Source organism: Limulus polyphemus, unplaced genomic scaffold (assembly GCF_000517525.1).
Source record: "Limulus polyphemus unplaced genomic scaffold, Limulus_polyphemus-2.1.2 Scaffold2125, whole genome shotgun sequence".
Taxonomy (NCBI): Eukaryota; Metazoa; Arthropoda; class Merostomata; order Xiphosura; family Limulidae; genus Limulus; species Limulus polyphemus.
In genome coordinates this window covers 173,317-189,553 of record NW_013667735.1, presented here as the reverse complement: position 1 = coordinate 189,553, position 16,237 = coordinate 173,317, and the positions used below count along the sequence as shown (strand labels likewise).

At 31.1% G+C, this 16,237-nt stretch overlaps 1 protein-coding gene across 1 annotated transcript in view; it reads left to right on the top strand.

Moving 5' to 3' along the window:
• The window catches only part of LOC106466024 (isopentenyl-diphosphate Delta-isomerase 1-like), a 14,686-nt gene extending 926 nt beyond the window's left edge, over nt 1-13,760 (top strand). Inside the window, exons 2-6 of the mRNA XM_013926272.2 lie at nt 1,344-1,615; nt 4,357-4,449; nt 6,685-6,815; nt 9,104-9,287; nt 13,477-13,760. Coding sequence (XP_013781726.1) covers nt 1,344-1,615; nt 4,357-4,449; nt 6,685-6,815; nt 9,104-9,287; nt 13,477-13,616 — 820 coding nt within the window. The 3' untranslated portion in view covers nt 13,617-13,760. The remainder of the gene's footprint in view (nt 1-1,343; nt 1,616-4,356; nt 4,450-6,684; nt 6,816-9,103; nt 9,288-13,476) is intronic.
• Nucleotides 13,761-16,237: the final 2,477 nt, after the last annotated feature.

Here is a 16,237-nt window from a genome sequence, read left to right as displayed (position 1 = left end):
TATATATATATATATTTGTTAATACAGGAAGTGGATAGAGTTATATTAAAAGTAGCTTTGGAGAAAAATGAGAGTGTGAGTGATGGATTTACCAGGGTAAACAGTAGTAAAAATGTTAAAGCTGTAGAGACACGTTCAGTTAGCATTGGAGTACCAACCTCCAACATATTTGGACCATTGACTGACTGTTAAAAGGAATAAGATGATCAAGAGGCTTACATAGTAGAGGCTTTCTTGCATTATATGCATAAAATAATTTGTAATGGAAAGCAGAGAAAAACTAGGACTAGAATTTGCTTACCAACTGCTAAAATACAGGACATCATAGAGCATGTTGACAGTTTAGTTTACGACACCAAGGAACATTGTCTTTTTTTGAAGTGCATATAGGAGTATGTGATGTAATTTTAAATCAGAATTAATGTGTAACAAATATGAAAGTATTTAATTGCCAATTGTTATAGGCCACATGGTCAGCCAGATAAAGTCAATGAGAAGTGAGATCAAGATTGTTAGTAATAAGAATACCAATGCAGTAATTATGGAGACTTTAATTTTATTGACATTGATTGGGATTATATAGAGTTGTATGCTAAGGGAGAGAGATTTATTGAAGTGATTTAGGTTAATTTTCTATACCAAATGATGAGATACAAACAGGATTGGATGTCATTCTCTATTTATTGTTAACTACCAGTAATATTTGGAAAGGAGTGATCATTACATAATTAAGTTTGATAACATGGTGAAATAAGAAAAGAAAGCGAGCTTTTAGTTTCTAATTTTCAGAAAGCCAATTTTGAGGTAAAGGTATAATATATATGAATACTGGATAGAGCAGTGAGTTAAAAAATGATATGGAACAGATTTAGGAAATTTCTAAAAGAAAGTCAATTTTAATTCTTGATAGGCCTATTCCTAAAAACAATTAAAGGGACAATAGTAAAGATCAAACCTAATTGGTTTACTAGATTTAGAGGAGAGGATGAAGGATAAATGCTGTAAGGTTAAAAAGTTTAAAGTGATAAATAGATTGAGAGATTTATAGAGCTGTAAGAAGTTAGGTATTTGGTTAACAAGTTAATTAGAAAATCAAAAAGGGCTTACGAGAAACAGGAAATTTAGATCAAAGTCCACATAAATTATAAAATGGGAAGTAAATCAAACCTAGTGTCTCTTACATTTGCATTGATAATGTTTGTTAACACTTCATTATTTAAATCTTGCTACTTGCTGTCACCCCCCCACCCACACACACACATAAAGTAATGTATTATGTAACTAATTTGTACACGTAGTTCAACAAATGACTCATCCATAGATGTGTCTCGTTTCTTTATTAGGCTTCTGCAACAGTCACTATTGAATAATTCTAACTATTACTTCAGAAGAGAAATGACCAGTGGGATTTTAAAAGTAACACATAAGTGTAAGGGGGAAACTGAATGGACCTCAAATACAGTATCGCAGCAGTGTGAAGAAGTCGATTTAATGAAAATGGATTCACTGCAAAGAAAACTTTTGGAAGAAATGTGCATTGTTGTTGATGACAGGGACAAGCCACTATCAGCTAAGAGCAAAAAGGATTGCCATTTGATGCAAAATATAAACAAGGGTAAGATACTCTTATATTTAATAGTAACTAATAAAAACCTTTTCAATATTTAGCTAGGTAATGTTTATACAGGTGGCACCAATTTGATAATTTTGTAGCATTATATAAAAAAAATAAATATTGCACATATACATGACAAATGAACCATAGGAAAAAAATCCATATGTATATCATTTTAACAAGTTCAAGAAAGTTCTGCTCTAGTCACTCTTATACTTACTAAATCAATATTGGTTTGTAATTTATATCTTTTGGATAGTGACTTTTGTAATTATATATCCATTAATAAACAATTATGGTTGTGTTTTCATAACATATGCTTTTTTATGATAAACATTATTAAACTTTATTAATTTTGTTTAAACAATAATGAAACTTGAGTAGACTTTTTTAGCAAATTTTTTTTTGTCAAATTGTTTTATAATTTTAGATAACTTATGAAAAAATTAAATGGTCTTTTTTAATTTGTGACCTGTTAAAAGCTTATTTAAATTTTTTTTACGTATAGTACCACTGAAAAACAAATTAATTTCACACTGTAGGATTTTAATATTCCTTTTATAAATAAAATGCTGGCAATAATGAGTACAGGTGAAATACAACTTTATGTATGATATCTACAAAACAATTCTAGTCCTGTGATTTACTATTTCCATATAATAAAAAAGGGTAAAAGGTGAAGCACTGTTTATTCAGTTTCCAAGGTCAGTCCTTCACATTTTGCGGGTGCCATCACACTGACACTCGAAAGCTTCCATAAAATGAGTTTTGTGAAGGCTCATTATAGCCTCCGTCAAGTCTGCCATAACACCTGCTATTTTGGGCCCACTACTGGTTTTTATTCTTAAAAAAAACAAAAAAACTTTTGAATTCAGATCCTGTTATTATTTGTCATGACATAAGGCTGCAGGGGTTGCCATACTGATCAAAGGTAGTCATAGTTCAGTGGAATGATGTGAACTTATCTCAGTTTAACCAGCGAAACCATTTTGTTGGTAGACAAACGGTACAAGTCAGTCAATACTAATTAACTTTTATTGTCCACTTTCGTAAACAAAAAATTGAGATATGCCACCAGTCTGCTAACAGCCCACATTGACTGTTTGGTGGGGCTGTTTACAGCCTTTGTACATTTTTCAACTGTAGAGGACTGCAATATGCATGTGAAAATATTTCAGGCAATGTGTTGCAATGCTCTTTCATGGAATGATAAGATTATTTTTACAATTTAAAAGTGTACATAAGATTATTATATTTCTACAATGTCATGTATACAATTATATTTAGGGTTGTATAAATAGAGGTTTGGTATTGTTACATTTTGACAACTTTTTGCTACTCTAAAAACAAATTATTGGTCACATTACATGAGAGTGTGGGAGACCATGACATTATGTAGCCAGCCAATGCTGTTCAATACAGAACAAGTACACCGAGATACATGAACAGATGTTTCACCCCAAGGGGTTTTTGAGTAAGTGATTCATTGCACAGAAAAACAACAACATTAAAGCTTATTCTAGTTTTTGATCACTCAGTGTCTTTAATAGCTTCAAGCTGTGAAATGCATAGAGTAATCAAATTAAGTCACAATCATTTAACTAAAAAACATCAGAGTGTAATTTTATAAAGTCTTAATTTTTGTGTTAAAACAGTCAAGGAGTGGAAACTTATAGTAATAGTATTTATAGTTTGTTTCAATGAACATTCTATTATGAAATGAATGTACATTCAGTTACAGATGTTCATCAGATCTTTTACTTGGTTTGAAGCAAACAACAACTTTTCAATATATGCATACACCATGAATTCCAGTCAGATGTCTATTAAAAAATCTTGTCTTTGGAAAACTAGTTTTTACTCGTGACATAGTAGCCCATAAAGACAGTGTATTTATAACTGATCTAATACTGTTTATATACTTTAAAAAAATGGTTTTGGCCAATGAAGTGAAGCACCAGATAATTTGACTAAGTGTGAATGGGTTTATAATTAAGATATTTTAAACATTTTGCAAAAGTAAAAAATGACTGTTTTTGTAAGGCAACAAAATTATTTTGAGTCATTTATCAATACTTTATTGTAAATTAAAACTTACACCATTATTTTTGCAATTTAACAAAAGTGATTTTGATTGACAGTTTTTAATGGCTGATGATCTTCAGATTTTCAGTGCTAATAGCCATGCAAAATAGAAGTTAGTTATGATATTTATTTTTTGGCCCATTCTGGGTATGCCAAAAAACTCGGATCCTTTATTCAACCTCTTTGGAGAGAAGACTCTGGATTTTGCTCAGCCTTCCATAGCAGTATCCTTAAATATATTAGGCTATCATTTTTCTATCATACATTTTCTATCTCTAAATTTATCAAGTGATAACAGCAGGAATGAAAAATTTTCATCATATCATTTGGTAAGCAGGTTCAGAAGTGCACAGGTATGTGTGAGTTATAAAAAAAACAAATTAGAAATCTCTACATTTTGGGTTCCAAAACATGTAACTTAAGCCTAACATTTGTGCAAATTTTGCCTGTCATGCCACTTTCAGACTTGTCATGGGTAATCTGCCTAGTAAATTAGAAATCTTTTTTTTTATTTGTTCTAAAAGGGAAAAGTCATTTTTGTGTTTCATCTCAATCTACTTAGGCAAGTTTGATTAGTTGCTGTTAAAGTTGAGGACTACATGTTTAACTATGTAATCAGTGAATGATATCTTGACATTGTTGAAATTTTTTTTCAGGTCTAATCCATCGAGCTTTCAGTGTCTTCCTTTTTAATACAAAAGGAGAATTGCTTATGCAACAAAGATCTGATTTCAAGATAACATTTCCTGGTGGGTAAAGTGTTTCAGCATCTGTGTTTTATTATTTAATTTTGGATCGTAAAATAAAATAAAATTTTTATTGCTTAGGCAAATTAGTGACTTAATGTTCTATTCATGATCAAAAAGAATGTGACAGTTTTGAATGAAATAAAGTTGTGCAGTACATCAGTTTTTCAAAGTTTATTGGACAGAAGAAAGATCCTCTTTTTTTTCTTGTTATTCAAAGTTTATATACATATTTATACTGTCTTTAAAAAGTCTGTCATTAAGAGTAAAGCTCGAAAAATGACTTATAAAAAAAGAAAAAAGAACCTTATCACAGATTAGCATTTTCACTCTGAAAAAATCATCAAGCTGTATGAGAGATTTCAAGAAGCAGTGGCATGTTATATTTTGTGAATTGTTTTTGAAAGAAATTAAGAGACTAAGTCCTAGTGGGATAGCAGTAAGTTTACAAACTTATAATGCTAAAATCTGGGGTTTTGATTTTTTTGATTCCCTGCAGAGAAAGGATGCAGCAGATAGTCCAATGTGGCTTTACTCTGAAACAAATAAACAATAAAAGACTAGAGGTGTATGTGTACCAATTCATAAATAATAATTGACACTGACTATTTTGGAAATGGATAGATATAAGAAATTGAGCGTTTAAAGATCTTACTAGCAAAATTTCCCACACTTAAAAATTAACAAACATTAAAGTGTGTAATTTAAAGAATAATGTTCAACTAAATTTTTCTGGGTTTGTGAATTATTTTAAGTATTCAAGACTTGATAATATTTCAGTAATAAGAAATAGAATATAAGAACATAAAAATTGTACCATCTGCAATTTTTCCTCCCTCACTACACTCACCACATACTATAACATAATTTCTAAAAATCAGCACATTTCACAAAATGTGCTCATAATTATCAAATTGTCTTTGAGAAATTGAGTTTCAGTCATGCAGAGTACCAACTTGTTTAGGGTTTGCACAAACTGAAAAATGAACGAAGTTAATAATTGGCATGTTTTTAAAAGAGGCATGTTACCATTAAGTGCATACATAAATACAAGTTAATAATTGGCATATTTTTAAAAGAGGCATGTTACCATTAAGTGCATACATAAATACAAGTTAATAATTGGCGTGTTACTATTAAGTGCATACATAAATACAAGTTAATAATTGGCATGTTTTAAAAGAGGCATGTTACTATTAAGCGCATACATAAATACAAGTTAATAATTGGCATATTTTTAAATGAGGCATGTTACTATTAAGTGCGTACATAAATACAAGTTAATAATTGGCATGTTTTAAAATAGGCATGTTACTATTAAGTGCATACATAAATACAAGTTAATAATTAGCATATATTTAAATGAGGCATGTTACTGTTAAGTGCATACATAAATACAAGTTAATAATTAGCATATATTTAAATGAGGCATGCTACTGTTAAGTGCATACATAAATACAAGTTAATAATTAGCATATATTTAAATGAGGCATGTTTCTGTTAAGTGCATACATAAATACAATTTAATAATTGGCATATTTTTAAAAGAGATACCTTACTATCGAGGTGCATACATAAATAAACACTATAGTAAACATAAAGTAAGAACATAGAAATAATAGAACTAAAATTTGTAACTTAGGTTTCAGAGAAGGAAATTTTTAATGATTGAAATAAATTCTATTGATAGATTGGTATATTCATATTATGAATTAAAAACAACTATGTAGTTAAATGTAGATACAGTGGTTCGTGTCTGTCAGATCCAAATATTCACCACTTTTTGAGCTGAAACTTACTGGCTTCGTGTTATAAGTGATAAACTGCCCACTATAAATTAGTTACATGCTTAACGTGTATAGGAGTCTTTCACAAAGCTTAATCGAAAATGTTTTATACAGCTTATTGAAACTTCAAGATATTTGAGTGGTATTGTGAAATAAAATAGACACTCATAGTAATATTAATAGTGGAAATGATTCAATCCATTTTGATCATAACATATAACGTAACAGAGATACTGTTCCATGAATATTTTCCACTGGTTTGCCAAATCTTTTCCTTTTTTAAGAGGACCAGAATATGAGTGAAAGTGTTAAATGAAAAAAAAAATGTAGCTGACTTTTCTGGTGAGATGCAAATTAAGTTGTACATGATGTTGAAAACAACCCTTAATACTGTTGTAGTTGCTTTAAAACTCATGTCGGACATACTAATTTGATTGTACTGATTCTCTAGGGATGTATACAAACACATGTTGTAGTCATCCTCTTTACATCTCACCTGAGCTGGAGGAGCATGAGGCTTTAGGTGTTAAGAAAGCTGCCCAGAGACGTATGGAGATTGAATTGGGTATTCATCCATCACAAGCAAGTTTAATTAAGATCTTGTCTGGTGTTTTTTAACAAGTGTGTTAACTTTCTGAATGTTAGCAGTACATTTGTTCATAACAAATAACTTGAGTTGTTACTTCTTTGTTGTTGTAAATCCCAGTTTCACTCTTTTGATATTTTATAGTTCCTTAATAATATTGGTCATTTGTGTATTGTAAGTAATGCTTCTATTGATCATCATATTTTCGTTTAATTTTGGGTGTACTTTTCAATAATCATGTGATGAAACAATACCTACTATGACTTGTCTCTCTGTAGATCCTTTTTGAAATTTACTAGCTTTTATTTAGTCACTCTTGGTTGAATCTAGAATTATTCCTTAATTGATAATGTTCTGCTGTTGTGGTACAATATGAATTATGGCATTCAAACATCTTAGTTTTAGATACAATTAGTTACACTACTGTCAGTACCCAATTTATAGGTGCAATTTTAAAATGATAATATTAGCTCTGGGAAACCAAGATGTTGACTAAATGCCTTGATATTAGTTGAAAACATGTAAACGTTATTATGGGGCCATTTATTATCGGACATGTTGGGCTAATCAGTTGCTATCTCTTAAACTCTCAGTCTTATGTAAAATGTGCCAATACAAATGTTATAGTACTTGGATAACCTTAATTTGACCTTTATATCATGACATCCTTTATATCATGACATGTAAACGTTATTATGGGGCCATTTATTATCGGACATGTTGGGCTAATCAGTTGCTATCTCTTAAACTCTCAGTCTTATGTAAAATGTGCCAATACAAATGTTATAGTACTTGGATAACCTTAATTTGACCTTTATATCATGACATCCTCGGGTAACAACTAGCCCCATTTTGCCTGTGTTAGAAGGTTTTTGACATTTCACTCCTACATCACAGCAATAGGGAAAATGGAGAGTTTCGACTCACTGTGTGTGTGATCTATACACAAATTAAAGACCAAGAGTCCCATGAGCAACCATTCAGTTTTTATCTGGTTTATCAAATTAATCAAGTTTATTTAAAGTGCTTATCCATTGTGCTATTTATTATTTTATATAAAAAAATAAGCTGTACCTATATAAAAATGTTTGTTAATTATCTAAATAATAGATCTAATGTTAAAAGTACCATTGAAAGTTTGTGTTTATTGCTCACCTAGGTCTAAAGTTCAGTTGTACTTGTCATAATGTAGGCATGTAATCTCTGTATTGGTGGTCTGATGAGAACATTTGGGCATCAGTAGCTTTAATGATGAATTGACAAACATTGATGTAAAAGGTATTAATTCTGTGCAGATCTACCTAACAAGTACATAGGTACTTATTTGTACATGTGTGTGTGTGTGTGTGTCATATGTATGTGAATGGAAAAACCTTTGTTTGTAGCATATATCTGATTTGAAAATAAGTTATTATGAATAATATTAAAATGTAACAGTTACAACAATTGCAGTTTCAGCATTTTTTTAACTTATAGTTTTCTTTAAGTGGTGTAAACCCTCATCAAGGATCTGCTCTAGGACTCCACTGGGACTTTAGATAGGCCCCAGACCCTAGGCCAGCCTTTAAGGAGTTTTAGCTTCAACTTATTCTCGTGTCTGTGTACAATATATTTTTATATTCATAATTACATTGAAAAGAATAGAATTTGTTCTTAAAAGAAAAAAAGAAAAGAAATATTTTTACCACACTGAATGTAACTGTGATTAGCATTTTAACATATACTGTATAATACATTGTAGTTTTTCATAAACAAAGTAAAGGCTGACTGTCTCATAACCATGTTGAATGATCATCGTTAAATCTCCAGCAGATGTTTATTGACATTACACAGTTTTTAATAAATGTAATTTAAAGAACCTGGCTCTTATTCAGTGGCAAAATTAGGGTTAACAGTTTTGAATTTTTGTTAATTACTTTATCTCCAAAAAAAAAACAACATAAGTAAAATATACATTAAACAACTATATGAAATAACATTTTAGTTATACTTTTATTTTTTAGGTAATTTGAGGGGAGAGACCATTCAGAATTTTTACAACCTTTAAGTTGTCATTTTGTCTGTGTAGAAACATGATATAATCAGGGTGGGTAAGGACAAAACATTAATCAATCTACTAGCAACTTCATGTAAGAAGGAAATGATGTTTTAAAATGTGTGTACTTAATTATATAGACATTCATTTGGTAAAAATATTGTTTCTAATTTCCTGTGTTTATTGTACCAACTAATGCTGGACATTTAATGTTAAATACCTATTAAATACATGTATTACTTTTTACAGCTTCCCTTGGATAGCTTCCAGTACCTCACTAGAATTTTGTACACAGCAACATCTGATGGAGTGTGGGGTGAAAGTGAGGTTGACTACATTCTGGTAACACAAAAAGACGTAGATTTGAGACCCAATAAAAATGAAGTGAAAAACCATTGCTATTTGTCAAAAGGTGACATGAAGAATTTCTTAGGTAAGTGTATTTGTTTGCAATGTTGAAATACCCCTCCCCCACTCATTTGAGAGAAATTTTATTGACTGTAATGAAATAAAGGTATTTTACAGGTGGTGCAAGGATTTTGCAAAGGTCACAGGATACTTCTTATTGATTTTCCCAGTTAGACCTATTGTGCATTATATATATATAAAGGTTTCTTAGCCTTTTAGGTAGCAGTAAGAAATGTTTAATTTTTTTCTAAACTTAATGCGAGCGCATCTAATTGAGATTCAGTATCAGAGTTTATTTTACATTGTAATACACTGCTTAAAATAATTAAAATATCATTAGAATTTGTAATGTTATAGGTATGGTCAGGCAAAACCAGAATATCATTCATCCCCCCCCCCCAGTTAATTTTTATGCAAATCAAATACTTGATGATCATTTATGTGCAAATGATTGGTCTTTCAATCTTTCTTCATCATGTAATTTCTCGACCAGTTGAGAAGAGTGGGGTGGACATTAAGCTGAAATCAAGGCCAGTTGCAACAGCATATGGTAGCAAAACAGATGTTAGTTTGTTGTCCCTATTATGTTGGCATTACTGGTGATATTTTGCAAGATATAGAGGTTAATAAGTTCAACAGTACTTATTTCTAATTAATTATATTTGTCATAAAACATCAATATTATGCCTATTATATTTTTCAACACTACATTCTATATTCAGTCCCTTAGTTTTTTTGAGAAGGAGAAGAGTGTATAAAGATGTATCAACCACAACTCACATCAGGTCAGTTGGGATACAACAAATACAGTAGTAGTTGGAACGCTGTTTATATAGGCCATTTACTGCAACAACAATTGTTATGGTGTGAATGCCTTTTCTGAGCTCGCAAAGCATGATTATAATTATACTTGTCATAAGAAATTATTATTAGACCTGTTATATGTTTTAACACTACATTCTTTATTCAGTCCCTTAGGGTTTTTCAAGAAGAATGAATAGTGTATAATTATTGTATTCCAACCAAACTTATTTCTGTTCAAACTGTACTTCTAACATTGCATTATGCCTCGCATATCTGTGTGAAAATGGGTGGATCATGTTCCAGGTTCTCTCCAAATGTATATAGGTCTGTTATCTTGACCATTCTGTAAAACCATATCTTTGCATGTTGCTGGACCATTGGATGTGTTCTTGACACCATTTTATATTGGCTGTTTTATGCTTTGTCTTGAGCAGAATGCATCTTTTGTATAGGCTAGTTGTATGAAGTCTGTTTCTAACCTTCTATAAAAATTGCATTCAGTTTTGGCTGCAAACCTCTGATTTAATCTTGGAGTCTGCACCCTATGATTGCAGCGAGCAAGAATTGTCATATAACAATTACCTGTTTGTGTAGTGGATGGTGGTCTGTCTTGTCTGGCTGTCCAAACAACCATATCATTGGTTTGAAAGCAGTTCCATTATTCTGCTATGAACACTTAAAGACACTTGCAACAACTTTCTATGATTGGCAGACTTTCATTTGTCCACTGGTTCTCCACTTTAGTAAAACATACAAGTCTCTTCTTTGAGGTCTAGTCTGATGAACTATTTGGAGTATTTTGAACTCCGTGATTCACTCAAAGTTGAAGACTGAGACATGACTTTATGAGACCACTATAGAATAGGTTGATTGACCAATAGTTTACATTCAGATCACATCACTGATAATTAATTTTATTTTCATAAAGAACTGAGAAGGGGTAATTTACATAATTTGACAGTTGTTTTTGTCTTCTTTCAGTTATAATGTTACCAGTTCCGTGATCCTTTATTTGTTTTGAGCTGTGTATAAATGTTATTGTAAGCTTACAGGTTTTTATTGGCATTATTTAAAGAAAATCTGCTGTGAATAAATAAACAAATTACTGAAAAAAAGATTTTTGAACAGAAGTTGAATATATGTGTTTTTCTGTTTCTTATACTTGAATTTTGAAATGATAATCTACCAGTGAGTGATGTTTATATGATAATTTACTAGTCTTAAAAACAGATTACTTAAAAGATAATAAATAACATGAATAGTAAAATTAAATTTCCTAAGTTCATATTAACATTTTCTAACAGGTAATAACTGTATATTAAAACACACAGTAGATGTTGAAAAGGAAATGTATAATATCACAGAGTGAAAGGGAGAAATTGAGGCCTTTTTATGATATAATGCTGCACAGTACTATTCATGAGAAAAACGTATTGTTAGTTAAGAAATTGATTTCACCTAAATAAAAAAAATATTAAGTCTTTAATCATTTTGTAGGTAGAAATAAAATTTTAGTTTAACACACACACACACACACACACACAAAATAATTCTAAATTATTTACATGAAACATTTAATGCTTTGTTAGCACCTTGAAGATACTAGTTTCATTAATCAGACAAGTGATGTTGTATTGGTTTTTCTTTTTGGCTAATAAGATTAAGAACATGTTTCAAAGTATAGGAAGGATCAGAAATATAATACATTTATCTTCAGAGGCAAGAAGAGATAACCTTTCAAAATGAATATTAAATAAAAGAATCCATTTAGATTGTAAACCGTTCTTTTGAGAAATGTGTTTATGGACCTACCTAAGGTCCGTTTTATTGCAAATAAAACTAAGAGTAGTAAGATTTATGTACAAGCATTTATAAGCGTAAACATATCGGTATGATAATGAGCTTGTTAATTTTAGGACGTCTAAAATATTTTGAAATTGAAAGCTTCGAAGTTAGGCCAAGATATGAAAATTTAAAACTTGTAAAGTAACACTTTTCTAGGTTAGAAAGGAGTAAATGACTAACATTCTTTGGAAATTTTGCATAAAATCTTAAAAAGCTTCTTCAGCATGAGATTTTAAGATGTAAAATTGGCTTGCATATGATACCAACTTCACATTTTAGTAGGAATGCATAGTTTTACTGATATACCAATATATTATGGTTTGCATCCCAAAGCTTCGTCAGAAACAAATACAAGAATAATTCCTAAATATCTTTATAAATTTCAAAGATTATTTCAAAGTTTTCTTTAGAATTATGAGTGCTCACCCTCAATAGTATAAATGATTTATTTTCATTGGGTTAAGAGTGTGACTCATTGCAAACTGTCATCCCAGATATAGCACTGTTTATTCTATAACATTCTAGTGTTTTAACCAATGAGTTTATTAACCCCTTGCTCGTTCATGTTTTGATAGGGATTCTTAGCAGGTATTGTTAAGTACTGCCTTTTGCACATGCCCATGAAAGAAGAAAAATGTATGCATTTAACAGTTTCAAACTTTTTATGACCAAATGATTTGCTAGAATAAGTAATTGATTTGTTTAGGTATGTATCTGCTTGCCAATTCCAACACGGTATAAGTCTTCTTGGGACTGTGTTCATAGCTTCAACAACCACAAAAGCTTTTGTTACAAACATTACAGATTAAATGAAGAGTGATGTGGAAGACGAGCTTGTAATAGCTTTGTTTTGGAGTATATTTATTTGATTCGTACCACCACATTTTTTGATGATTCCTATATTGGGCTATAATTTAAGTTCCTCAAGCAGTCTTCAGACATATTGACAATGGAAAATCTTGTCTTAATTTTTTGCAGCAGTCTGCTGGTTGTGTGTGTGTATTCTTTTAATTAAACAACTAAATCATTTTTGAATACTTCAACATATAGTTTATTTTCATTTTTTTCCATTAAATACCGTTTTCTTTAATTTTAAAATAGTTTTATCTCAACAAAGTAGTTCTTCACTGGCACAACCAGTTATTTATTCATCTCTTGCTTGCTTTAAGTTAATAAAGTGTTGTTTTTGAACTGAATCTTGTCTCTTTACCTACAAATCACTACACCTGTCCTTTCATACACTAGATTCATGCATCTCTCATTATTTTCAAAATAATGTAACTGTGTGTTTGATTAATCTTTGAAATAGCACATCATTATAATTTTTAATGAAATTAAAATATATGTATATAACTTGGTTTTTCATCTGTAATGAAAGCAACTACATGTGATAAATTCAGGAATTTGTTTGTTATTGTTTTCTTATGTACCTTTGCAGAGATAGTCACATGAAGATATATAAGTTAAAGGTTGTATTGTAATATGCATTACTTTTAATTTGTTCTTAAAAAAAAAGTAACTTTGCTGAGACAATGTTATATCCTTAACATTTTTTTTCATTGCAGACAATCTGGATACGTCTGGGAACCAGATAACTCCATGGTTTTCTTTGATAGCCAAGAATTTCCTCTTCAACTGGTGGGACAACCTTCACAATCTGAAACCATTTCAAGATCATAAATCCATTCATCGTCTGACGTTCTAACAACATTGGAATTTTTCTTGTTACTTTTTGGCTTTTATGCCTGTGTCAGGAATATAATTTTGATCAAATGGGTCATATCAGTTTACTCACTTAACTGTAATATTACTGTGCTATGAAGAAATACTACATTAGTAAAAAAAGAAAGTTGTCTTATTGTTAATTCTCTTAACATACACAGTCTGCTTTTACATCAACATGATGTTTGACTCACACTAATGTGTTTGAGTATAAATGATGCCTGACATGTTTTGACATTTCCAGTTTTTATTTTACCTATCATTACATTCAGATGAAGTTTTTTTAATTAGCAGAAATACCCATCCTTGGTTTCACGTTGCATATTTCATCCACATATTACTTTTGGGTTGGTATGCCTTAAAAAAGGACTTACAACAGATACTTCTAAGTATCACATTTTAATAGATAAAAACCTAATCACTTAAAAGTATTCTGTCATTTCCTTTGAAGTGTCTTCTAATGTCCTTACTTTTTAAAACTTACATTTTTAAGACTGTCACTCAAAAGACACAAATTCTTAATCACACATTATCCTCTTCTCTTCTTACTCTAGTGAGGTTGTCAGTCTCGATTGCATCATTGCATTGGTCAGATAGAAAATAAGCTATATTTGTGTTCTTGGGTATTTTTTGTTTAGTATTGTAGCTTATTGGATAGTCACCTAATGGTGGATTTCACATGTTACTTTGCACTGGAAGACTTGTGAAAGATATTAGTGCTTACTCTTGGGAATACTATGTTTAAGTATAAAAAAAATTCATCCTTTTGAAAACAGGTTTCAACATTCATTTAGCTTAGATTTGTTGGTGGTGTTTGTAATTCTTGGCATTGGGATCTCAGAAAAATATAGGGGGACACATGAAAAATATAGGACAGTTTTATGATGCTTTAGTAACATTTCTAGTGTGACATTAATTTGAATTATGCCCTTCTCCAGTTATTTTGTAATGCATAAAAAAAGTAGGCAGAAGTGCCCCAAATGATACTTCACTGACATACTGATAGTAATATTACAACTATGTATAAAGGTTTGGAATCATAGACCAACTGACTGAAAGTTTGTGTAACCTCTCAAAGTCTGGCCAAATGCAATGTATGAACTGTAGTTTGGCAATAAAACTTGGATATTTAAGCAGCATCTTGCTCTTGGCATGATAATTGTTATTATCAATAACTTAAGATTTTCTGAGTAGGTATACTAGGAAATACACTTTGAGTCCAATGTATTGTTCCAGAAATCTTTCTACAACAGTACATAACTACAGCCATCTGCATGGAGTGTGATGAAGAAACAGGTACTGTTTGCAAAAGATAAGTTGAACCAAGTTATATAACTATGTTTTCAACATTCCATTTGATGCATCGAGACCAGCTTGGATGGAATTACGCATGACTTGAAGATTGCAAGCAGACCTGGAAACCCCGTTTCTTTAACTGATTTATCTAGTTTCTGATGGAGTGCCTTGTTGACATTTGGGCCATCTTCAGATGGCACCATGAAGTTGCAAGAAACATTATTATGGCATCAAAGAGTGTGGTCATTCAGGAAAGCTGCAGCATAAAAGTGAGTAATAACTTTGTGGCACTTGTCTGACCAGTATGTCAAATAAATATCATATTGCACTTGTACATTAGTTACTTCATCCACACCAACACTCTACAAACCATTGATATCATATAGAAGTCATTTCTGGAACAATGGTCCCAGTCTATAGGTAATGATAAGGAAGCTCTATTGTGAACTAACTAAAGTCCAAGACTTGGCAGAAATGAGCAAACATGACTGCCCAGATACCTTCAACATTATAAACATTATTTGAATGAGATTTCTACAAGAAATAGTATTCCCCACTGCTGTCAACATTAAATGCTATCTGTTCTTTTTGCCCTAGTCAACCTAGTTGTATCTTTCACTAACCAAATGTTACAACAGGCTGTTCAACTTTGGCCGGACCTTGGTCTCCACTGGAAAAAGTACTTTATACATCACATGTAGTAAACTTATTTATCAGTCTCTCCTTTCGACATCAGTCACCAATTTTATATCTCATTTTGATTAGTTTTTAGCAACGGGTTAGAGAGAAAAGTTAGTACTGGTTCTTGGTATGATGAAGCATCTAAGTACAAGAACTATCAGTTTAATAGTCTGAGGAAAAAGGCAGCAGAAGCAGCACATACATTACAAAACAGACACCGTAATCATACATAATTCCAGGATCAGTAGCATGAAAAGCACCTGCCTACAATATGTAACTAGCTTACAACATGCACATTTATGATGAATCACAAAAATAGATAAATGTAATAGATCTACTACCTGGAAGAAAAGATTTAATAACGAGCATAAACAAAGTTTGAGCAGCATCTGTACAAAGAACTACCCCATTTACAAGATGTTTCTTCTGGAAAATTTCATCTATTAGATGTATTGCATGTATAGGACATAGAGAAGATAACCAATGAAAATATAGGGCATCTCCAATGCCTGTAATCATTATGAAGTGCACTGTAGTACTTTAATATCAAGAAACGGTCATTCTTTGTGCACTTCATCAATGCAAAATCCTTAATGGTGTTGACACTTGAAAGAGCTAAAATGTGAC